Source organism: Hyla sarda, chromosome 1, assembly GCF_029499605.1.
Source record: "Hyla sarda isolate aHylSar1 chromosome 1, aHylSar1.hap1, whole genome shotgun sequence".
NCBI lineage: Eukaryota > Metazoa > Chordata > Amphibia > Anura > Hylidae > Hyla > Hyla sarda.
The window spans coordinates 440,543,546-440,570,784 of NC_079189.1; the positions used below are offsets into that span (position 1 = coordinate 440,543,546).

General features: G+C 43.9%; 1 protein-coding gene across 14 annotated transcripts in view; it reads right to left on the reverse strand.

The window, feature by feature from the left end:
* Positions 1–27,239, reverse strand: part of ARVCF (ARVCF delta catenin family member) — a 770,059-nt gene that overhangs the window by 180,678 nt on the left and 562,142 nt on the right. The window contains exon 1 of one of the 14 annotated variants that reach the window (XM_056532568.1): positions 13,736–14,163. The exons of the other annotated variants lie outside the window; for them this stretch is intronic. Coding sequence (XP_056388543.1) covers positions 13,736–13,756 — 21 coding nt within the window. The 5' untranslated portion in view covers positions 13,757–14,163. Of the gene's footprint in view, positions 1–13,735; positions 14,164–27,239 lie in introns of those variants that run through there. 14 annotated transcript variants of the gene reach the window in all.

Genomic DNA, 27,239 nt, shown 5'->3' on the forward strand with positions numbered 1-27,239 from the left:
CTTATTGATACTGCAGGTGAGATTATATATCATAAATACAATTGTCTTAAAGTGAGGCTTTCCTCAGGTGATAACCGTTTTCTAGTTTGTAAACAGCGCAAAAACTGCAAAAAGGACATATACTCCCAGTTTTTCCTTGCCCACGACTGGTATTTCAGAGTTAAAAACATTTTGTATTATTGTATCTATTGGTTGTCAGGGCATGCTGGGAGGTTGTAGTGGGGAAACAACTGGAGGCACGCTGTGATAGGCAGGGTGCGAGCGCAGGCTAAATGAATTAGGACCGATGCCCGGCCGCCATCGGTCCAAATTCATGCGTGACGTCACGCCAGGCTGCAGCCGGCCACTAGGAGGGAGACCCCTAGTGGCCAGTTTTCAAATGTAAATGAAACAATTTTAATGAAAAAAATAAAAATAATTAATGTACGGTATATTAGAGATATGTTGTAGTACATAAGTACTAGGGATCGACCGATTATCGGCATGGCCGATATTATTGGACGATAATCACGATTTTGTGCATTATCGGTATCGGCAATTACCTTGCCGATAAGCCGATAATGCCCTGCCCCTGCACCGCCCCCACCGAGGCCGCCACCCCCCCCCCCCCCCCCGACCCACCGCACCGCACACCCCACTGTGATGCTGGGCGGTATACCGGTATGGATTTTTGCCCATACCGCTATACCGGTCGGGCCCCTCCCCCACCCTCCGAGTCAATAAAAAAATTAAACTTACCCGTAATGGGGGTGGTCCGGGCCATCCATCCTTCCTGTAGTGTCCGGGGGCGTTCCGGGTGAAGAGTGAACCGGTCCGGGCTGTCCTTCTCCGGCGGTCATCTTCTCCACTCCGGGCAGGCTCCAGGCCTAGTACACTGCGCACGGGCATCACTGCGCAGCGGCGTCTATGCAGCGTACTAGGCCAGAGCCTGCCCGGAGTGGAGAAGATGATCCCCGGAGAAGAAGGACAGCCCGGACCGGTGCACCCTCCACCCGGAACGCCCCCAGACACTACAGGAAGGATGGATGGCCCGGACCACCTTGACAGGTAGGGGGAGAGAAGCGGGTGGCGGCGGCGGCCTATGGCCCCGCAAAAGCCACTGCAGATCATTGATTTAAAGCGCCCGCTTTAAATCAATGATCTGCAGTGGTGTCGCAGGGGGTTAAATAGCCGATAACTTATACCGATATTCCGGTATAAGTTATCGGCTATCGGCCCTAACCTGCACCGATTATCGGTATCGGCCCTAAAAAAAACATATCGGTCGATCCCTAATAAGTACTACAACATATCAAAAAAAAGTTTGGTGTCAGTGCCCATTTAAGCTTCATTTTAGAAAATTTGATAATGTATGAGGAATTACCTACTTGGAGCTTCTACTGGATAAGATGGTGGCCTTACTGGCGGCAGCCAACAAGCTAGGTTAGCCACTATTAGAGGTAGCCACACATACAAAATATTTGCCAACACACCCTATTTTGACAGGACTCGCCAACAATCTCGTTTATTGGAACAACCCATCTGTTGCCATCAATCCCCCTGACATCTTCAACAGAGGAAGAAAGGGGCTGAGGTACACAATTCTCTGTAACCATGTCTGTAATCCATTTTCTGCTACTAACAAGTAATATTGACAAATAAGACATTTCCTCCCTCAACAAACCCTGGAAAGGAAGTCAGAAATCCAATAGAAACATGTAAAGGACTTAAAAGACAATGAAAGTTTTTTTTTTTTGTATATGCCTGTCGTCCTAGTATTATATATGAAAAAAGTATATAAAATGAAATTATTTCATATCTCCATAGTCACACACAAATAAAGTCAGCGAACCACAAAGGGAAGAGATGAAAGTTAATATAACACAACACAACCACACCATAAAGTATTATTAGAAAACACAGATAAAGAAGGAATAAGCTTTCCGATGAAACATGTTATCTCCCTCATAATTTGCACTGCTTTTACACAACTGACATGTTAACACTTAGTGCACTGGGCAAGCACTGGACCCCTTCTTTACATAATGCCCTGACTATGCAAACAGACTAAAGGAATGCAATGACGTCATTTAAACCCTGAAGGAAATTGTGGACAACAGAAGAAAAAGAACAAAGTACCCCTTACAATGATCACAACTGTGGCCTGATTTCACTGCCTGAGCAACCACAACACATGGGACGGGGAAATGCTAGCCACTGAACATAGACATATGCAGATGCCAAGAATGAACTCAACAAGATACCAAAGGGATTCTACTCCAGGTAGAAGCATGGTGAAACTATCAGAAATGGAGGTTCATGCACATCAGTTTAACCCTTTAGGAATGTCTTACATCCCTGTATGTAATGTACATCTGTTTTATGACAGGGATTTCAATAACTGAAGGCAGAGCTTGATCCTTTCTGGTAAGCTATCGGTCACATAGAACAATAGACACTGCTGACCTGCTGATTTCTTTAATGGCCAACCATTTCAGCCTTAAAGATATTCCACTGCATAAAGCTTAATCTCACCTGTCAGCACCAAATGTGACACAGACTGAAATAGGAATGTCTGCTTCACTTCAAAGTCCTCTTGTGACCTTGGGCAATTTACAATACCTCCCCAGACATTACACACAGGATTGGAGCTAAGCCTTCTTGGCAAACAGTCACAAAAAATATGCATCTCCAAAAAGAACAGCAATATTAACTGCATGCAGAAAGAAGTAGAAGAAGAAATAGATAAAAAAATCCCTTTGAGTAAGCAGGTATATTTTTACACATTGCTGATGGTCTTTATTTAACAAAACAAAGGGAAGTAACAGCCTGAGTTTGTCTATCATGGACAAAACCACAATTTTCATCTGAGCTAGTCCTTATCACCTACTGTACGTCACAACTGGGTACTGGTTGGCTCACTAGTTGTACTAGATGTTATGTGTCAGGAATCTTCAAAAAAAGTAGGTGAGATGGCTTAATGCTGCCATAAAATGTATTAAGGTTTTAGAACTCAGAATCTTTATTCAGGTAATCTGTTGTTCCAATTGATCATTTCTGCCTTGAGTAACTAGCTAGATCAGGGAGTACTCCAGACTATCAGATAGCAGGCAGTATGATGCCACTTATGATAACTTACATGTGTGAAATGACATATTGATCATCATAGGAATTAAACAGTGATAGAAACACACAATATGGCTGGCTATACATCTTCCTAAGATGAAGATACAACCTAGTATATCCCAAAATGGTTTTAAGTGGCATGTCACCCTGAAATGGAATTATACCAATCTCCACCTCCTCCTCTTCTGGTGATCACATAGATTGCTGAAGATCCCAAAATGTACTTGTAACCGAGTATATACAATGCTTTCATAAATATATCTCCAGCCATGAATTCTATTGTCTTACAGTAATGAAGGATGATTTGTGTTTTTTTCCTTTGGTAACCATGAAGTTAAGAAAAGGTATTGATATGGACCATTACAATGTTTATATACAGTGGACACTAGAGCTGGGCGGTACGACCAAATATGTGTATCACGGTATTTTTGTAACTTATGGCGGTTCCACGGTATTTCTTTCACACCCCCCTCCCCAAATCATGTGACCCGCCAGCGCTGTTCTGCTCCCCCCCAATTAAGGATCAGCCCAGCGGGGTACTACTCACATGTGTCACCCGCAAGCACTGCCCTCCTCCTCTTTGTTGGGGGCCGCCGGCGATGGAACTCTATACTGTACGCCAGTGGTCTCCAACCTGCGGACCTCCAGCTGTTGCAAAACTACAACTCCCAGCATGCCCGGACAGCCAACGGCTGTACGGGCATGCTGGGAGTTGTAGTTTTGAAACAGCTGGAGGTCCGCAAGTTGGAGACCACTGCTGTAAGCTGTATCCCTATGCCCGGGATGCAAAAGATAAAGAAAAACTTTAACTTACCTACCTCAGCCTTACGCTGTTCCTTGGGACTGGAACGTCTGACAGTTGTCAGCCTATCACCGGCTGGAGCGATGTCCCGCCCCGGCCAGTGATAGGTTAAGCCTTTATTGGCATCAAGAAATGTAGACAATTTTTCCAACTACAGAACATTCTTTAGGTGAAGAATGCACTTTCTGGTCCTAAAGCTTAGAACAAACAGGTCATTCTGATGTGGTCCTGTGCATGGAAAGCCCCCTTGCTATCTGATTGGTTGCTATGGGCAACTGATCAACTTTTCCTCAGCACAGGTTTTAATAAGTCTCCCTCATAGACTTCAAAAGAAAGTCTGTTTGTGTATCCGAAATTAGTGAAGAGGTTGAGAGGTACTGTCAGCAGTAAGTACAGGAGTCGAAGAGCAGGACACCTACCAACCTGACTACTCCTGTGTGGTCTCTTCCAGTGATTTTGTGGGCAGGCAGCAATCTCTCACAACGTCAATATGAAAAGGTTGGGAGGGAGATGCATGATCAATAGTCAATCTGTAGCTAGAGCTTTTACTTTTCTTAAGTGAGCTCTTCAGCCACATATCCAAGATCATGTATCTGCCGAGATAGCTAAGTAATATCAACAAAACCTAGCTCTACGGAACAGTATGTTTGGCTAAATATGGACTACTGACCTAATTTCCCTTATATAATGACATTATTTATAAGGGCATCAGTTTCTTTCATCTACAAAACAAATTCATAGTTTACTTTACTTCTTTGTCTCATGTCCTGTAAAGCAAATAAAGATCATGGCTGTATTGGGATACCGGAAGATGTCATAACTCACATTCCTTTACCTAGGACTTTTGTAAAAACAAACAATTTAACCTGTTATTTGTCAGTTTCACATGCAAATACTGAGACATCTGCAAAGAATTAATCTAGATGGGAGACATGCTTAAAGGAAATATGCCATCAGAAAATTACCTATTTAAATCAAGTTTTAAAAAGGGGTACGCCAGTGCTTACACATCTTTTCCCCTATCCAAAGGATAGGGGATAAGATGCCTGATCGCGGGAGTCCCGCCGCTGGGGACGCCCGGGATCATGCAAGCCTACGGGAGGGGGCGTGACAGCTATCACGCCCCCTCCCATAGGCTTGCATTGAGGGGCGGAGTGTGACGTCACACGCCACCAGCCCTGCGGTCGACCGTAATCAGACCCAGAGCGAACACGCTCCGGGGACTGATTACAAACGGGGTGCCGCGTGCATGATCCTGGGCGTCCCCAGCTGCAGGGCTCCTGCGATCAGGCATCTTATCCCCTATCCTTTGGATAGGGGATAAGATGTCTAAGCACCGGAGTACCCCTTTAATGTCAATGTTTTTTTACAGAATTTTTGGTTATTTTTCTTCTAATTTTTTATTTTACTATTATGTTAAAATCTCTCTTAATAGTTTCAATTCCGGTCGCTAGGCCTAAAATTAAGCTGAGAATCCTGTTCTGTACAGATCACTTCCCAGCAGTGCCCTCCATATCATCACAGACAGGATTACAGAGAAAGGTGACACCAATGCAATAACAGGTACACAAAATACTTACGGCTCAGCCTCCCCCTCTAGAATAACAGTTGCAAAGGGCACCAATCACGCTAAGACACCTTTTCCATTCTTATCAATGGGAAGGCTTCAGTCTATTTTTGCCTTGTTTACGGGGCTTGCTGTAAATTCTCTCTCGAAATCTCAGCAAATATGGCAGCCCCCATAATAATGTACAACAATTGAATTTAAAAAAGTATACGTCAGAAAATAGAAACAGAAGAAAAGAAAAATATAAGAGAAAGTTTCTGTACCGGTCTGAGCAAATCCCAAACACTGTGGGGAAATTACTAAGCTGAAAGCACCACAAATTTGGATCAAAACTGTTAAAAAGAACAAACTGGTGTACATGCCTTAGTCCTTATTTTCTATTTTTATTAGTACTTTTCAAAAAGGTCTAGAGATGCACAAAAGGTGTGTAAAAATAAGTTGTAAGATGTTCAAGGTTTTGCAACCCCTTAAGGACAAAATCCATTTTGACCTTAAAGGGGTACTCGGCTGCTCAGCGTTTGGAACAAACCGTTCCGAATGCTGGCGCCGGGAGCTTGTGACGTTATAGCCCCACCCCCTCAATGAAAGTATTTTAGAGGGGGCGTAACGGCTGTAAATAAGGGTAATTTCCCTTTTTATTAGGGGAGGGAGTTTTACATAATTTTAGAAACTTATTCATTTTACACTTCTTAAGTTTCAATAGGGGACTTTGATATGCAATCATTAGATTGCATTTACTGTATAATGCTATGTCTATGGCATAGCATTACACAGTGTGATAGGCAATCACTTGATATAGTCTGGCTAAGCCAGGCTACATCAGTGAATCGGCAATTGGTGGCAGGAGGCAGGTAAGGGGACCCTCGTCCACTGTTTTAGCTCAAGGAACCTTAAGTACGCCCTTGTATTTTATTTATTTTTTTAACTTGTTTAACTTTTGTTCAAGTGTTCAACTTAAACTAAGAATACAGAAAAATACACTGTTCATTTACTAGGTTTTGTTCTAAAAACTAAACACCATTTAAGGTTGTTGTGACCAAGGTCAAACAATGTCAACAGTACAGAACAATGCAGTTTAGATGGCTGATAACATGTATACAATTCTGCCAGGCACTTAACCAATCTCTTAGCAGGCTTTTCTAGTGATGAAAGGCATTCACACCACAGAAAACACAAAACATCATAATAAGTGAACTTCCTCTAACACCGGTATAATTTGAAACAGAGGGCAGGACTTCAAAAAGGAAGGAATCAAGAAGAAATATGAAAGAAGAAATCAAAATCCCAATTACTTGCCTTGTTTTCATAAAGTACCACAGATGGAAGAGCACAAAGGGACTGCCTAACCCACTGCTGGGTCACAAAGAGGATAAAATGGAAGATTCACCATACAATAAAACACGGGAAAACTTAAAAAAAAAAAAACAAAAAAAAAACTTGTATGGTGCTTTGAGAGGAGCGTTATTCATTGCAGCTCCGTACTGTATTATGTTCTTGTATTATGGAGGCATCTGTAAGGATACAGAATCCAACCAAGAAATGTACAGCAGAGAAGAATAGAGGTCTATGGGTCCTACATTACCTCTTCATGCAGCTCTGAAGGTGATAGACAGCCACAGGAAGCTTATGTGCATGAGGCCCAATTCTGCAGTTTAGTACGGTATATGTTTTAGAGAGCCAGAAACAATCTGGAAACTCTATAAAGAGCATATCCACAGCATGCCACAGAGACCTGCTTCTTATTGATCTCAGCATCACCACTAGCCTTGGGCATCACTAACACCTAGAAGGCCTAGAGAGGTCAGCCAGGAGCTGGGCCAGCTATTTACTTTAAGATAAATAAGCTGTCATGAAGAAATCACTATCAGTCATTGAGGATGCAGGAATACTAGTCTTCTCATTACAGACAAGCTGGGAACAAAGTAAGGCTGCATACACACCACGTTTTTGCAATACAGTTCCCGTATTAGGTTTTTGATGAAGAACCGATTCCTCAAAACTGAACAAAACTGTCCAAAACTTGTGTACAAATTTTAACCTGTATAAGGTTAAAAACCGTATACAGTTTAAAAAAGGATGCCCGGTTGCATACATTTTTTAAGAAAAAAACGTTAATGTTTTTAACTTTTCACTCCATTATGAAGTTTCACTTGTTTGATTAAAATTCCGAGAAAAAAAACAAACTGTGCAAAGTAAAAAACCGTATGGTGAAAACTGGATGGAACCGTACGCACATACGGTTCTGTACGGTTCCTATTGACTCCCATGTTAAAAAAAATAAAAAGTATACGGTTTAATATGGTTTTTAACCCGCACCAAAAACAGTGGTAGGCTACGTTTTTTTGGTACAGGAAAAATACCTGACAAAACCGTACAGGATGCAAAAGGGACACAACCTGATGCATCTTTTGACATACAGTTTTCAATGGATACGGTTTCATACAGTTTTCACATTGATAATGTATACAGGTATTGCAAAAACATGGTGTGATGCCTTACCATCTCAACTACAGAATACTGCGCACATTTCCTCCCTTGATATCTGCCTAAACAAGTAGGATATACTATGTAGAAACTGATAAAAGAGAAGGGAGTACATTTATAAGTAAGAATTCTGCTTATAAGCAGTGCACAACACAAAACCTGTGAACTGTGCTGGTATATAGCCACACTTGTAAAAAAAAAAAAAAAGTGTTCAAGCTGCCATAGGAACCATTTCTCAAGTCATGAACAAACTCTGGTAATTTGCAACGAACAAAGTCACTTTATCCATGAGAGTTTTATGACCAATAAAATAATCTTTCCAGGTCTCCGTAACAAACTTCCAGTTCTAGCATAGTCCATGGGGACCACACACATACTGATCAGCTACCCTTTTATATCTTCTGCTTAAATTTGTGGTCCGCCCCAGGTTTAATAGAATTAACACAGGAGGGGAGGCTAAATGACAACACTGTCACAATAATTTCCTTCAGAAAAGTAGCAATGAGATGACAGCATGGCCATAGAAACAACACTCCAATAAAGGACGGCACATGGAAACACAGAGGAGACTTCAACGACAGATACTAATAGCCAAGTAAGAAGACAGTACGTATACAGGACACTAAGGGTTAAGAAGCATCCTTCATCTGTCTAGATAAAGTATCAGTCGGTGAGGTGAAGTCATTGGGGACATATACTACATTTAAAAACGATCAATAATTTTCATCTGGAAATATCAGCTGAGTGTTTTGCGCTACCATCAATGAGATTTATTTCTTTTCTTTGTCTATACAAGTAAACCAGGATTTCACGACGCCCAGCCATGGCTTATTCACCCGACACACCCTGGTAATTCAAAACACACACCCACCTGCTAAAGTTATCAGTGCGGACGGGAAACAAACAAAAGTGCAGAGAAGTAAGATCATGTATTTCCCAGATACCGAGTCTACACGCTGAAATCTACAAGTTGGAACGTATGGAGAAGTTTCAATTAACACTTGGGTGTGAAATGCGTTACAAAGTGAACAGTGGGTAGAACCATTTCCACAAAGCCTTCAGCTTGTCTCTAGAACTTACAACATTTCACAGGTGGTACAACAACTGCTGCTATTTACAAAGGTGATCAGAAATAATCAGGGATCATTAGCTCTAACAAACAGAAGGCCTATAATGTGGTGGAAGAGACTCCCCGATGCAAAGGCCTTAAAGGGGTACTCCGCTGCTCAGCGTTTGGAACAAACTGTTCCAAACGCTGGAGCCAAGAACTTGTGAGGTCATAGCCCCGCCCCTCATGACTTCACACCCCACCCCCTCAATGCAAGTCTATGGGAGGGGGCGTGACGGATGTCATGCCCCCCTCCCATAGACTTGCATTGAGGGGGGGCGTGGTGTCATGAGGGGGCGGGGCTATGACCTCACACGCTCCCAGCTCCAGTGTTCGGAACAGTTTGTTCCCAACACTGAGCAGAGGAGTACCCCTTTAAGGGTGCGTTCCCACAGAGCGTATACGCAGCGTATTTGACGCTGCGCAAAATGTATGGCAGCAGCGGGAAATACGCTGCGTATCCCTTGCTCACTATACACACAGGGCTTTCCGGCGGCAGCCCTATGTGAGTAGTGAGTTTTGGAGGCGGGGCCGTGTGCCGGAGTGTCTGTGACGCGCGGCTCCGCCTCCAAAACTCTCTACACACATAAGGCTGTCGCCAGAAAGCCCTGTGTGTATAGTGAGCAAGGGATACGCAGCGTATTTCCCGCTGCTGCCGTAAATTTTGCGCAGTGTCAAATACGCTGCGTATACGCCCTGTGGGAACGCACCCTAAATGAACGTCAGCAACTTTTTAGCCAATCTGACCACACGCAGGACCTGGTGATCACACATTTCTAGACCCATAAGCCAAGCTTCATTTTTTACGCTCTTTATTTTTAAAACAGGCAAGTTTGGGATTATTTACTATTTATTTGTTTTTTTTTTTTACAAGAACAAGGAAAAGAAACATTTTAGCAAACTGGGCAACTTCCATTAACAACATGTATGAACATACTTGTAGTACGGGTCGTGTCAGACATAATGCATTTGTAAATTCTGCAACAAATAAAGTAGCAGCCAAGTAGATGAGATTTGCAATGAGAAAAAAGGAAAAAATAATAATCTGCAGTGGGCATTGACCTATAGTGCAGATTTAAAATTTGTGCAGCATGGCAACTGCTGCATAAGATTTGTTGCAGATTTTGCTCATTGGGGGAGATTTATCAAAGATTTAGACTGGGTTTTCCTGTCTAAATTTGTCGCACAGAAAGTCGCAGTCTAAATATGTGCGACTTTTTTGCGACTTTTGCTTTAGAGGATTTTTAGAACATGATGCGTTCTAGTCTATTCTAGATGGAAAAATGCATTGGTGCTGAATTTATCAAAAGCGACTTTTCAGCGACAAGTCACATGGGCTGAAAGTACGCTGAAATGTCAGACCATACTGGAACAGGTTTAAATACAGTCTAAAGCATAGATCCCAAAGTCTGCGCAGAATTTATCAAGAGCCTTGCGAAATTAGGCGCACAATAGACCAGCCTACCGCTCTGTAGTTTGGTCTATATTAATGCGCGACAGACAGCTTTGATAAATCTCCCCCATTGACTTTATTGGGGGAAGCTGTAATCCGCAGGTGTTGTGGATTTTGACGCAGATAGGATGTGGAGCAAGTGTTGACTTTCTTTAATGGCATACCTGCCTTCATATGTGCAGCGGCAAATCCACACGATTTGATGCAGAAACTATCGATTCTGGTAACGGAGACATTTAGCTTGTTTATGCCCTCATGTCTCTGGTCAGGGTTAAGTAAGATAAGAGGTCGGATATTCACCTGTACAAATCCTCTGTTCCCTGCTGCCTAACCAGTCTAGAAAAATAAAATTTGCCTAACTATAGTACATGGTCCCACAAAAACGGCGACGTAAAGCTGCCATGCCAGAGTTTAGTTGGCAGATTCTGGTGTTTATAGCTCTGTCAACAGTCTACATTGTAGGGAAGCTGGCAGACCCACCTGGCCATCCATTCACAGAAGAAATCAGGATTAGCCATGTTGGCTTTCGGCCAATCCTCCTTTGCTCTTTCTGGTGGGTGAGAGGTGCCCAGACGACACTCATCCCTCCTACGCCAATGGACATAACATGCATAGAAGGCATGTCCTACATAGTTATACTTACATAGTAAATATTTAATCTTTATGACCATATACACTTGTAAGTGCGAGATAGGCAATACTAAATACACACTTATTAACATAATAAAACACCCTATAACCTGTCAGCACAACTTTCCCATGAGTCTGTGGGAGCCATTCACCATAAAGACCCATTCAGACTGCAGCTCAGGGCGACACTGGTGGCAGCAAAACTTGCACAACATTCACATGCTCTTCATGCAGAACGTGTCCTCTTATGGCTTTCCATCAGCGTTAAGTGAAACCAGCGAGAACTGACAAACAGTAGCTTGTGTGTGATGTATTCAGAGCATAAAAGGCCTTCTGGATTCTCACGGTTTATTTGCATTATATGCTGCAAGACAAGAAACGTCTTTCCTACTGGTAGTATAATGCACACCTTCCTGCACAATGGGTATAACCTGGGCATCATGTATATGAGTAGTGCACCTCATTTCTGCACAATGGGTATAACCTGGGCATCAGGTATATGAGTAGTGCACCTCATTCCTGCACAATGGGTATAACTTGGGCATCAGGTATATGAGTAGTGCACCTCATTCCTGCACAATGGGTATAACCTGGGCATCATGTATATGAGTAGTGCACACCTTCCTGCACAATGGGTATAACCTGGGGATCAGGTATACGAGTAGTGCACCTCATTCCTGCACAATGGGTATAACCTGGGCATCAGGTTTATGAGTAGTGCACCTCATTCCTGCACAATGGGTATCACCTGGGCATCAGGTTTATGAGTAGTGCACCTCATTCCTGCACAATGGGTATAACCTGGGCATCAGGTTTATGAGTAGTGCACCTCATTCCTGCACAATGGGTATAACCTGGGCATCAGGTATATGAGTAGTGTACCTCATTCCTGCACAATGGGTATAACCTGGGCATCAGGTTTATGAGTAGTGCACCTCATTCTTGATGTTGCCAGAGAAGAAAAACTTTCAGACATTAACATAACACGACAACTGCAATATTCTAGAGCCTGGTCCAGATTATTCTTCCACATTACTGTATGGTACACAGTGCACAAATGCCATGCTATTCATCGTCAATAACTTAGCCAAGTGTTTTACAGTGTGACTTCAGCTGTTGCAAAACTACAACTCCCAGCATGCCCGGACAGCCGAAGGCTGTCCGGGCATGCTGGGAGTTGTAGTTTTGCAACAGCTGGTGACACACTGTTTAGAAAACATTGATTTAGCCCATACAGAACGAGCCATTATTTCCAGCTAATCAATCCATACCTACAGGATAATGCCAGAATATCAGGTTACTTCCCAATAGGACCTCATAAAAGACGCCGTCACCCGATGAAAGTCTCGCCGCCCCATCAGGCTCTATCCAGCCATTTCCAATACTAATGACTTTGGTAGTAAAAGTGAAATGCAATCCCACGGATGCGAATATTGATCGGTGACATAACACAGCATAATCTCTTCTGCTTTCAAGATATTACATTACAAAAAAAGAAAAAGGTTGACGGAAGCCAGCCTTCTACCCGGAGACGCATTTACGTTATTGACTTTCTTTTTTAGTGAATGGAGGGGGGTCCATACCGATTTTTTTATTTATTTCTTTTTTTCTAGTTGGCGACGAGAATCTACTATGCAGATTCTATACGGAAAGCCATTCAATGTTGATGGACGGCTGTGCCTAGAACATGCAGGATGGCACACAGTGCCAGGGTGCAGCAAACACAACGTGATGCAGGGATGAGGCTTTGGTTTTGTATCCTGGGATGTGAGGAGGTTGCAGGGCAGTGGTCTAGCAGGTTACCCCTCTCTATAGGACATACTGCTGGATCTAGAGGGATGACTGCCAGCTCTTACATTTCGGTAGCAGACAGACCGGGGTTTTTTTTGACAAATTATGCAGCGTTTGCCTCCTGCTGTTGCAAAACTACAACTCCCAGCATGCCCGGACAGCCGCAGGCTGTCCGGGCATGCTGGGAGTTGTAGTTTTGCAACCGCTGGAGGAGCACACTGCTTGGGGGAACACTTGAAATATTGAATGGTAATGGGCAGGTCCAAATAACAACTCAACTCTGCTACATCTGGAGGCAAAGTCCAGAGTGCTCCATCCATAACAATGTGCCCAGCAGCCTTGTGTGAGGAGCACCCCTAGAATAAGGGGGGAGGGGGTGACGTCTAACTTGTTATCGCCTCTAAGTTGTGTGTGAACTTGTCCTGACTGACTGACACACACTGACACGCGCGCACACACACACACACACACTGACACACACTGACACACACTGACACACACACACACACACACTGACACACACACACACTGACACACACACACACTGACACACACTGACACACTGACACACACACTGACACACACTCTGACACACACACTGACACACACACACACTGACACACACACACACTGACACACACTGACACACTGACACACACTGACACACTGACACACACACTGACACACTGACACACACACTGACACACACACTGACACACACACACACTGACACACACACACACTGACACACACACACACAGACACACACACACACACAGACACACACACACAGACCTGTTGGAGTTCTGCAGGCATCTATGCAGCTCTGAGTGCAGCCTCCGTGCACGGCCACAGGTCAGACGGTGACACGCTCCGCTGCGTTATTTCTCCCGGTCCCGAGCCCTTCTCGGCATGAACCCTGAGCCCCTCACAGTAGCCCCCCAAATCCAGCGCAGGCGTCGGAGGAGAACACGTCCAGCCTGTCCTTTGTACGCGCTCACATTCCCTTCTCGTGTCCCTGGCAGACTGCCGCCCCACAGCTCGCAGACCCAGTCCCCCTCCTCCGAGGGTGGGAGCAGATAGACGGTCACAGCTGGGAGCTCAAACACAGCGCTCTCAGGCCACACCCAGCACAGGCTATGGAACCGGAGCTGTCCTGCGCCGTGCACTGCTGTGCCTGCGGTACCGGACGCGTCACACACCCGCTACCTCACAGTCCCGGACGGGCTGACTCCTCCGTGTTCCTCTATCACAGTGATGGGAACAGGAGGGCACGTCACGTGGGTGGAGGGGTGGGGGGCACCAGGGTCCCATCCAGCGTTTGCTTTGCCTTATATGGCAGCATCAATAGGCATTGTGATCTAGTGGGATCCCCTATGAAGCAGCAGTTAGGGTGCATTCACACTGAGCGGATTGTTGGTTGCAAAAAAAATTAAATCTGTCAATCAGTTTCACTTATTTGAATGGATTTCTGCATAGTTGCAAAATGATTCTGCATGGGTGGCACATAAGTAGATTGGCACCTAAAGTGTTACTGTCATTTGTAAAAACTTTTTATATGTCAAAAGTTTAGATCGCTTGCCATCGGGTGTAATAGATGGGTGAAGTGCGATCCAACTCTATCGTTCCATCGACTTGTGTTTCCCAACTGGTGTGCCTCCAGCTGTTGCAAAGCTACAACTCCCAGCATGCCCGGACAGCCTTTGGCTGTCCGGGCATGCTGGGAGTTGTAGCTTTTCAACAGCTGGAGGCACACTGGTTGGGAAACACTGTCATAGACTAATAAATTGGTCCGATTTGATTGACAGCCAAGGAGTGAAGAGCATGCTGCCACAGCTTCAACTATAACTTGATCGCAGGACTGAGACTCACTAAAATCTAAACTTTAAAAAATGACAGTAATTCTTCAAAGGCATTCCTTTCATATCACTAGGTCATGCAGATGTTTTACATGTGTTTTTATGTGTCTAGCTTCTGTATTTGGCTCACAAATCCCTCCTTTCTGCTGCTTCCTCATTCTGACATCCACTGCTCAGGAAGGGTGTCTGTGGCAAGCACTGATTCCACCCTCATTCACCATACATTAACTTCCTGCTGTACTGTGCTGGGTCTCATCATCCAATCACTACAGGCTGCTCTGTAACCCCCTCTTCTCTGTTTTTCTGCTGCAGTCTAATAGGACAGGAGTGAGCACAGACCAGTGCTAGTCCTGCCTTCACTTACTGGATTGTGTCTATGCCTGTGCTTCAGATGGGACAAAGATGATGCTGCAGCTGGACAGGATTATGTTCTGGATGGTATGGGGACCCCTAGTGGTCTTTTTTATATGCCATGATTTCTATACATAGGAGATACATTTTTTGCCATAATTTACAACGTATAAAAAGCTTTTTATTCTGAGAGTGGTCATTTAAACGGGTTATTCAAGAATAGAAAACTTGAGCTAATTTCTTTCAAAAAAACGCTCCATATCTGTCCCCAGGTTGTGTTTGGTATTACAATTTGGCTCCATTAAAGGGGTATTCCAGGAAAAAAGCTTTTTATATATATCAACTGGCTCCAGAAAGTTAAACAGATTTGTAAATTACTTCTATTAAAAAAAACTTAATCTTTCAAGTACGTATCAGCTGCTGAAGTTGAGTTGTTCTTTTCTGTCTGACAACAGTGCTCTCTGCTGACACCTCTGTCTGTCTGAAATGTACAGAGTAGAAGATGTTTGCTATGGGCGTTTGCTTCTACTCTGGACAGTTCCCGAGACAGGTGTCATCAGGGAGCACTTAGAAAAGAACAACTGAACTTCAGCAGCTCATAAGTACTGAAAGGATTGAGATTTTTTAATAGAAGTAATTTACAAATCTGTTTAACTTTCTGAAGCCAGTTGACATATATAAAAAAAAAAAAAAAAAAAAACATTTTTTTCCCTGGATAACCCCTTTAAGCTCAATGGAACTGAGCTGCAGAATCACACCCAACCCGGAGACAGACAGGAGTGTTTTTTGAAAGAAATTAGCTCTGTTTTTCTATTCCTGGATAACCCCGTTAGGGAGCCTATTACACAGCTTTACACAGTGCAGGCAAGGGCCACACAATGATCATTGCACAGGAAGATGTGCAGCCAACGGACAAGGGAGAGGGCAAAAGTTAAGCAGTTGCCCATAGCAACCAGATTGTTTTTTTTTTTTTTTCATTTAAACGCTTCTGAAAAATAAAAGTAGCGATCTCATTGGTTGCTCAACTTTTTCTATGCACAGGTTTTGATAAGTCTTCCACAAAGGCTTTTCGACCTGCAATAACTATGCAAGCAGTCGATGAACAAGCGTCTGCTCATTGTTCTGCTGATCACGGGGGCTATTACGCAGGGCAATAGCCTAGTCAGCAAGTGTTATAGGACCCTAAATGTGCTGCATGTATATTTACTCTATTCTGCCTGACACAGATTTTCCAGAATGCAAGGAATGCAGCGTGATGGTCATGATGATGAGCATCCTTACAAGTCAGCTGATCTATCCAATTACTATGTCCAAGCATGCAAAGATGTGTTGTGTAAGGGGAGAGACCCAAGACAGCACATCCGAGGAGGTTAAACCCTCAAACGACACTTTGGGGACAGGAGATTCAATTCTGTATAAGGGTGCGTTCCCACAGGGCGTATACGCAGCGTATTTGACGCTGCACAAAATTTACGGCAGCAGCGGGAAATACGCTGCGTATTCCTTGCTCACTATACACACAGGGCTTTCCGGCGGCAGCCCTATGTGTACACTGAGTTTTGGAGGCGGAGACGCGCGTCACAGACACGTCGGCACACGGCCCCGCCTCCAAAACTAACTACATGCATAGAGCTGCCGCCGGGAAGCCCTGTGTGTATAGTGAGCAAGGAATACGCAGCGTATTTCCCGCTGCTGCCGTAAATTTTGCGCAGCGTCAAATACGCTGCGTATACGCCCTGTGGGAACGCACCCTTAAAAAAGATTTTTAACTCATACAAAATTCAGTCCTTTTTTTTAAGGTTTCAGAGGACTTTCTTTCAGTTTCCTCAGGAGGACCTGTCACCTCTCAAAAATGCAAGGAATTACTAATCTGTTTGTTGCGCAGTTCCCATGTTATTCCTCCTAGAAATGTATGGATACATTGACATCTAAATTACCATTTGGGGGGGGGGGGGTTGAAGTAGTTCAATAAGTGCTGACAGTACCAGACTGTAAAGGGGCTAAAATAAGGGGAACAATAACACCCAGCTGCATATTTATTCTTACTTTTTCAGGAAGGACGACAGAGGAATGGCACTACACAGAAAGCTAGGAAACACTGCTTCACATGTATATGTACAGAGGTCCCTCGAGTTACAATATTAATTGGTTCCAGGACGACCATTGTATGTTGAAACCATTGTATGTTGAGACCATAACTCTATGGAAACCTGGTAATTGGTTCTGAAGCCACCAAAATGTCATCCAAAAATAGGAAAAAGTGAGGATTAAAGAAAAATAAGTAGATAAATAATATAGATAAAGCAAATCCTTACATATAAAAGTAAGAAAGAGCTGCTGGGAGCTGTAAATCACTGTCTGTGTCAGTGTTTCCCAACCAGGGTGCCTCCAGCTGTTGCAAAACTACAACTTCCAGCATGCCCAGACAGCCGTTGGCTGTCCGGGCATGCTGGGAGTTGTAGTTTTGCAACAACTGGAGGCACCCTGGTTGGGAAACAATGGTTTATGTAGAGGACAGAAGCTTCTTCAGAGTCCTATACAGTACACGCAGTGTCCCAAATGGAGCCACCCTTACTTGGTGTCCAAAAGAGCAACTAACCCTGGCACAGGTAAGGAATAGTACAGAACATGTAATACCTCCCTGTACTGTAGGGGGCGCTACCAGACACCAGTTAGTGCAGGCACTTCAGCAATAGAGGTGATTTACCAGTAAAATGCCCATTCTGATTGGTCAGTTCCTCCAGTTGTGACACGTATCACAGATCTGGACTGTCTGTACATTGGATGTTGAGTCTGGTTTCAAGTAACGATGGTCCAGAAAAAAACATTATATGTTGAAACTATTGTATGTTGAGGCCATTGTAAGTTGAGGGATCACTGTACTTATCAGGATGGATGAGGTTGCCATACAAGAATAATTTGCAGTGCCAGATGTTGGTACACATGCTCAGACTTGGCACTGATCTTCCACCATACCTTGGTTGATGGTTCCGAGTCTTTTATTGCTTTGGCAGCATACATTTTGCCTTCTGTTACTTTTGAAAGATTTGTCAGTCCATATTACCTTATTCTACACCTCAGTTTCAGTCTTCTGCAAATGATCTATATCTATGTATGCTTCAGTATAAGACTGGCCAGAAACCCCACTCTAAATACTGTATGATGGCTGAGTGTTTAGCTCTGGGGGCTAGGGTTTAATTCTGACTGACACTACATCTGCATGGAGTATGTTCTAGCTTTTTGTGGATTTCCTCCATATTCCTCCCACATTCCAAAAACATAATCAGCTTCATATGAAATTTTCTCCAGTGTGTTTGTGTCTGGGACTGGGAAGTTGTGCTGTCAGCCCCTTTGCTGTACTGCATTGTGGACACTTTAGCTTCTGATGACAGTTTTGTTATCTGGTCTACCAGGTCTTACTTAGATATTAAAATACCAAAAGTGAAAACTGAGCAACTCAACTTTGGGACAAAAAAAAGTCTCTTTGCATTTAAGAGCATATTGTGGATTTTAAAAGCAGTTTATGTCTAAGGATACTGTTACACAGGGCGATTATTGTCTGAAAAAGGCGCTTATTTCCTTGTGTAATAGGGCCAATAAACGCTTGTTTGTTGGCTGACCGCATGCTTCTGACATGTTTAAAAGTCATTGTTTTTTGGTGCTCATTGCCCTGTGTAATAGGGAATGTGTGGCTGACAAATTCAGTGATCATTCATACTGTTCTGTGTGCCCAAGACTGAGCTGTGTAATAGGCTCAGTAAACAAGCAGCAATGTAGCAGATTGACACTCGAACTGGGCGGGTATTGGGCTGTGTAATACGGCTCTTACTTGTTTGTTTTAAATGGCCACTGTCAGATCCGAAAACTTTTTATATAGTTAATGATCAAAATTAACCCCTTCATGACCCAGCCCATTTTCACCTTCATGACCTGGGCATTTTTTGAAAATCTGACCACTGTCACTTTAAACATTAATAACTTTGGAATGCTTTTACTTATCATTCTGATTCCGAGATTGTTTTTTCGTGACATATTCTACTTTATGTTATCGGTAAAATTTCACTGATATTTGTATCCTTTCTCTGTAAAAAATCTAAAAATTTCATGAAAATTTTGAAAATTTTGCATTTTTCTAACTTTGAAAGTCTCTGCTTGAAAGGAAAATGGATATTCCAAATAAATTACATATTGATTCACATATACAATATGTCTACTTTGTGTTTGCATTAAAAAATTGACAAGTTTTTACTTTTGGAAGACACCAGAGGGCTTCAAAGTTCCGCAGCAATTTTCCAATTTTTCACTAAATTTTGAAACTCGCTTTTTTTCAGGGACCAGTTCAGGTTTGAAGTGGATTTGAAGGGTCTTCATATTAGAAATACCCCATAAATGACCCCATTATAAAAACTGCACCCCCGAAAGTATTCAAAATGACATTCAGTAAGCGTTTTAACCCTTTATGGGTTTCACAGGAATAGCAGCAAAGTGAAGGAGAAAATTCTAAATCTTCATTTTTTACACTCGCATTTTCTTGTAGACCCAATTTTTGAATTTTTACAAGGGGTAAAAGGAGAGAAATCACCCTAAAATTTGTAACCCAATTTCTCTCGAGTAAGGAAATACCTCATATGCGTATGTAAAGTGTTCGGCGGGTGCACTACAGGGCTCAGAAGGGAAGGAGCGACAATGGGATTTTGGAGAGTGAGTTTTTCTGAAAGGGTTTTTGGGGGGCATGTCCCATTTAGGAAGCCCCTATGGTGCCAGAACAGTGGACCCCCCCCACATGTGACCCCATTTTGGAAACTATACCCCTCATGGAATTTAATAAGGGGTGCAGTGAGCATTTACACCCCACTGGCGTTTGACAGATATTTGAAACAGTGGACTGTGCAAATCAAAAATTTAATTTTTCATTTTCACAGACCACTGTTCCAAAAATCTGTCATACACCAGTGGGGTGTAAATGCTCACTGCACCCCTTATTACATTCCGTGAGGGGTGTAGTTTCCAAAATGGGGTCACATGTGGATATTTATTGTTTTGCGTTTGTCAGAACTGCTGTAACAATCAGCCACCTCTGTGCAAATCGCCTCAAATGTACATGGTGCACTCTCCCTTCTGGGCCTTGTTGTGCGCCCCCAGAGCACTTTGCGCCCACATATGGGGTATCTCCGTACTCAGGAGAAATTGCGTTACAAATTTAGAGGGTCTTTTTTCCCTTTTACCTCTTGTGAAAATGAAAAGTATAGGGCAACACCAGCATGTCAGTGTAAAAAATTTATTTTTTTACACTAACATGCTGGTGTAGACCCCAACTTCACCTTTTCATAAGGGGTTAAAGAAGAAAAAGCCCCCCAAAATTTGTAAGGCAATTTCTCCCGAGTACGGCGATACCCCATATGTGTCCCAAAACTGTTGCTCTGAAATACGACAGGGCTCCAAAGTGAGAGAGCGCCATGCGCATTTGAGGGCTGAATTAGGGATTTGCATAGGGGTGGACATAGGGGTATTCTACGCCAGTGATTCCCAAACAGGGTGCCTCCAGCTGTTGCAAAACTCCCAGCATGCCTGGACAGTCAATGGCTGTCCGGCAATACTGGGAGTTATTATTTTGCAACAGCTGGAGGCTCCGTTTTGGAAACAGTAGCGTACCAGACGTTTTTCATTTTTTGGGGGGAGGGGGGCTGTGTAGGGGTATGTGTATATGTAGTGTTTTTTACTTTTTATTTTAGGTTAGTGTCAGTGTAGTGTAGTGTTTTTAGGGTACAGTCGCATGGGCAGAGGTTCACAGCAAGTTTGCCGCTGTAAGTTTGAGCTGCAGCGCAAAATTTGCGCCATCTCAAACTTGCAGCACTCACTGTAAACCTCCGCCCATGTGAGTGTACCCTGTACATTCACATTGGGGGGAGGGGGCAAACATCCAGCTGTTGCAAACTCCGAGCATGCCCTTGAGCTGTCCGTGCACGCTGGGAGTTGTAGTTTTGCAACAGCTGGAGGAACACTGGTTTGGAAACACTAAGTTAAGTAATAAACTTTCAAGTGTTTTGCAACCAAACTTAGTGTTTCCAAACCAGTGTGCCTCCAGCTGTTGCAAAACTACAACTCCCAGCATGCATGGTCTGTCAGTGCATGCTGGGAGTTATAGTTTAGCAACAATTGCAACAGCTGGAGGCACTGAGGTAGGAAACGGACAATGTTTCCCAACTAGTGTGCCTCCAGTTGTTGCAAAACTACAACTCCCAGCATGCCCAGACTGCCAAGGCATGCTGGAAGTTGTAGTTCGGCAATATCTGAAGGATCAGATGTTGCCGAACTACAACTTCCAGCATGCTTGGGCAGTCTGGGCATGCTGGGAGTTGTAGTTTTGCAACATCTGGAGGTCCACAGTTTGGAGACCACTGTATAATGGTCTCCAATCTGTGGTCTTCCAGATGTTAGAGAACTACAACTCCCAGCATGCCTGGACAGACTGAGCATGCTGAGATTTGTAGTTTTGCAACATCTGGAAGAGCACAGATTGGAGACCATTATACAGTGGTCTCCAAACTGTGGACCTCCAGATGTTGCAAAACTACAACTCCCAGCATGCCCAGAAAGCCAAAGGCTGTCTGGGCATGCTGGGAGTTGCAGTTTTGAAACTCTCAGAGGCAGCAGTGAGATCGCTTTACGGCGATCTCACTGCTGCCAATGAAGATGCCGCACTGCTGCCGGAAACTCACCTCCGGGACGCAGCGCAGCCGGGACCGCCTGGAGGACGCCGGGACCGCACGGAGGACGCTGGGACCGCTCGGGACACCGCTCCGACGGGTAAGTGACGCCGGGGGACGGGTCAGGGACACTTAGCAGAGCGGTGTGTGTCCCGATCCCCGTGATCGGGACTCACACACCGCGCTGCTAAGTGTTTTCATAGCGAAACGCTGCTATCAGCTAGTCAGATTTGACCAGCTGATAGCAGCGATCGCTGGGGGGGGTGGGGGACGAAACCCCCCGTGGTCGCACGGTAAGATGGCTGGCTATCAGTGATAGCCACCATCTTTCCGGGCGCTGCGGGGTGCCGCGAGTAGCGGCAGTAATGTCCATGACGTACCTGTATGTCATGGGTCGGGAACGCCTTGCCACCCATGACGTACAGGTATGTCATAGGTCGGGAAGGGGTTAAAGACCTTTTGTAATATGGTTGTTTAAAACAATTTGAATATTTCATAAAGAAAACAGCTCCTGAAAATCCCACCACCAGGGGTCCCCATACCTACTAACCAGTCCTGCAGAAGCATCAGCTTGTCCATGAGTCATGGACAAGAGATGACTAATGGACAAGGCTGCACGAGCAGAGACACCAATCAACTCCCACCACCACAAGGGAGGTACATACCCCCTTCCCCTGAGAGGATGCCTAACACTGTGAGCTAATTAAAAGAGGTATTTTCATAATAAATAAAGGTGACAGAGGCATAAAAATGAGATGTACATGGTCAGGATTAGGTGCTGAGTAACATATTTTTTGTGGAATCTGAAAGGTACGCTTTAAGAATTGAAGGATGGAAGACATTTCAAGGTTTTAGAGAGCCATTTATGCCATAGTCGCAGGATTGCCTGATAGATGCAGGTCCCACCTATGTAATAATTGGTGGTCTCTAAAACTGGCTTTTGAGGCAGCCATCATGGTCAGGTAAAGAAATAATTAAAGGGTTGTCGTGCATGTGCATGTCTCACTACACTGGTAACAGCAAGAGTACAAAAAAAAAACCACAAGCACAGCACACACAGAGGGAGAATGAAGTGACTCCCAAGATTTCCTCTAAATGAATATAATGCATTTATTATATACCCTGTACCATTTTGTTTTTTTAATCACTGGAATTCTACTTTAAATGGGCACTGTCATTAAAAACATTTTTGCTACTGCACTCCTTATGGTAAATAATGTAATGTACTTTGTTTAAAAAAAAATGTTTTCTATGTTTTATTTGTGTTTAAAAAAAAAAAGCTGCCAATAGGTGTCTCCCTACTTGTCCAGAGCACATTTCCTCCACCCCATCTCTTGCACAGACTGTGGACTCCTGGCCTGGCAGAAGTCCAAAATCAGGAAATGCAGTCTGGAGTGCTGAGGTGGGTGTGTGCAGCCTTAGCCAATCATAGCTCATCTCACACTAATGCCCCGATCATGCGCCACTCACATATAATGCCCCCATCATTCACCCCTCACATATAATGCACCCTTCATATATAATACCCTCATCATGCACCCTTCAGATATAATACCCTCATCATGCACCCCTCACATATAATGCACCCCTCACATATAATGCCCCATCATGCGCCCCTCATATATAATGCCCCCTGTGCTGTGGCCCTCACATATAATGCCCACATAAGGCGCCCCTCACATATAATGCCCACATCATGCACCCCTCACATATAATGCCCACATCAAGCACCCCTCACATACAGTGGGAGAGAGAAAAAGCCTCTCTTCAGTAAAAGACACATGAAAACTGGGGTATGCAAAAAAAAAAAACTTAACAACTCTCAGAAGGTAAGAAACAAGTTATTCTGGTATTATGAAACCAAGATTAAAACCAAGTTTTTAGTCTCAATTCTAAGTACAGTGACCCCTCGACATACGATGGCCCCGACATACGATAATTTCAACATGCGATGGCCTCTCAGAGGCCATCGCATGTTGAAGGCAGCATCAACATACGATGCTTTTGTATGTCGGGGCCATCGCTGACTGCTTCAGCTGCTGCCGGATAGCCGTTTACGGTGCCCCATGTGCCCCGGTGACGATCACTTACCTGTCCTCGGCGCTCGTCCGCGCTCTCCATCGTCGTCATCACGTCACTGCGCACGCCGTCCCATCATCCAATAGGAGCAGCGTGCGTAGTGACGTGATGTCGGCGATAGAGAGTGCGGATGCCGGGGAAGCAGAGGCCTTGCCGGAGCGTCGGGGACACGGCGACGGAAGGCGGCATCCAGGGCAGCACTGAAGAGCGGTGGCGGTCCGGAGCGGCGGGGACACGTGAGTACAACTTCCTCTAACAGTGGTCTTCAACCTGCGGACCTCCAGATGTTGCAAAACTACAACTCCAAGCATGCCCAGACAGCCGTTGGCTGTCCGGGCATGCTGGGTGTTGTAGTTTTGCAACATCTGGAGGTCCGCAGGTTGTAGACCACTGTCCTATACTTTACATTGCACGGATCCCTCAACATGCGATGGTTTCAACAAACGATGGTCCGTTTGGAATGGATTACCATCGTATGTTGAGGGACCACTGTATCATGTCTGGAGATACCATCCCTACAGTGCCTAATACATCCCTAAAATAAAGCATGGTGGTAGCAGAATCATTCTGTGGACCTGCTCAACAAGAAGACTGGTCAGGCTTGACGGAAAGTTGAATGGAGCACAGCACAAAGATAATTTTTATGAAAACCTGACCCAGAGTGCTTTGGACCTCATACTAGGCCAAAGATTCATCTTCCAGCAAAATTATGACCCTAAGCACACAGCCAAGTTTTAGTTTTTCCTTTTCAATAAATTAGCAGAGGTTTGTAACATTCTGTTTTCACTTAGTTCATTAAAAATGGCATATGTAACATAGTGGCAGACGATGTGGCGAGGGGGGCCCTGTTCTGGTTGGTTGCATTTCTTTTTATATTCGTAACAAACTGTGTAGAACTCCTCTCCAAGGGAAACTTAATTGTCAACAAATTAATGGGGGGGGGGGGGGTTATGGAAAGCAAGAGAAAGTAATACCAGGCCTTTCTGCCCAGATGGCATAATAAGTGGCCTATTTAGAAATTTGCTATTTACACCACTGGGTATTGAGTGCAGATTTATGGAGAAACTTAAGGTATACCTGTGGTTAACAAAAACTTTTGATATAATGTACAGTATTGGGCACCCCAGGTAAAAATTTCTATTAATGTGCATGGAGAAGCCAAGGAAAGATGGAAAAATCTCCAAAAGGCATGAAATTACAGATTAGACATTCTTATAATATGTCACCAAAAGTTTGATTTTATTTCCATCATTTACACTTTCAAAATAACAGAAAACAAAAAAATGGCGTCTGCAAAAGTTTGGGCACCCTGCAGAATTTATAGCATGCACTGCCCCCTTTGCAAAGCTGAGACCTGCCAGTGTCATGGATTGTTCTCAATCATCATCTAGGAAGACCAGGTGATGTCAATCTCAAAGGTTTTAAATGCCCAGACTCATCTGACCTTGCCCCAACAATCAGCACCATGGGTTCTTCTAAGCAGTTGTCTAGAAATCTGAAACTGAAAATAGTTGACGCTCACAAAGCTGGAGAAGGCTATGAGAAGATAGCAAAATGTTTTCAGATGTCAATATCCTCTGTTCGGAATGTAATTTTGAAATGGCAGTCATCAGGAGCAGTGGAAGTTAAAGCAAGATCTGGAAGACTAAGAAAAATATCAGACAGAACAGCTCGCAGGATTGTGAGAAAAACAATTCAAAACCGTTGTTTGACTGAACAATCCCTTCAGAAAGATCTGGCAGACACTGGAGTTGTGGTACACTATTCCACTATAAAGAGTTACTTGTACAAATATGGTCTTCATGGAAGAGTCATCAGAAGAAAACCTCTTCTATGTCCTCACTACAAAAATCAGCGTTTGAACTTTGCAAATGAACATATAGACAAGCCTGATGCATTTTGGAAACAAGTTCTGTGGACCGATGAGGTTAAAATTGAACTTTTTGGCCGGAATGAGCAAAGGTACGTTTGGAGAAGAAGGGAAACAGAATTTAATGAAAAGAACCTCTGTCCAACTGTTAAGCATAGGGGTGGATCAATCATGCTTTGGGGTTGTATTGCAGCCAGTGGCACAGGGAACATCTCACGAGTAGAAGGAAAAATGGATTCAATAAAATTTCAGCAAATTTTGAATGCTAACTTGATGTCATCTGTGAAAAAGTTAAAGAGAGGATGGCTTCTACAAATGGATAATGATCCTAAACACACCTCAAAATCCACGGGGGATTACATCAAGAGGCATAAACTGAAGTTTTTGCCATGGCCTTCAAAATCTCCTGACCTCAACATAATTGAAAATCTATGGATAGACCTTAAAAGAGCAGTGCGTGACAGAAAGCCCAGAAATCTCAAAGAACTGGAAGACTTTTGTAGGGAAGAATGGGCAAAGATATTAACTCTGCAGGGTGCCCAAACTTTTGCAGATGTCATTTTTTTGTTTTCTGTTATTTTGAAAGTGTAAATGATGGAAATAAAATCTAACTTTTGTTGATATATTATAAGAATGTCTAATCTGCAATTTGATGCCTTTTGGAGATTTTATCATCTTTCCTTGGCTTCTTTATGCACATTAATACATATTTTTACCTGGGGTGCCCAAACTTTTGATCCCCACTGTAGATAATAATATCAGGGTTGACTGATGCAGGCAGATCCTTTTCAATATGGCCTGTTAGGGTATAAGGGTGTTATAGATCAAGGTCCCTCTGTGTACAGTGCATTCGGCAAGTTTTCAGACCCTTTTACTTTTTGACAATTTGTTACATTGTGGCCTTGTTCTAAAATAAAATAAAAATGTTTTAAGTGTATCTGTCGTTAACAATTTTTTATATAATGTAGATAATACCATTATATGTATATTTGTGCATTGTTTAAAATATGTGTATATTTTTGTCCCTACAGCTATTGTCTGTGTGTCTCTGTGAGGAGTCCAAATACAGGAAGTGTGGGAGGACAAGCAGGGCTCTGTGCACGGAGGACAAGCAGGGCTCTGTGCACGGAGGACAAGCAGGGCTCTGTGCACCGGGGACAAGCAGGGCTCTGTACACCGAGGACAAGCAGGGCTCTGTACACCGAGGACAAGCAGGGCTCTGTGCACTGAGGACAAGCAGGGCTCTGTGCACTGAGGACAAGCAGGGCTCTGTACACTGTGGACAAGCAGGGCTCTGTACACAGAGGACAGGCAGGGCTCTGTGCATTGAGGACAAGCAGGGCTCTGTACACTGAGGACAAGCAAGGCTCTGTACATCGAAGACAAGCAGGGCTCTGTACACCGAGGACAAGCAGGGCTCTGTACACCGAGGA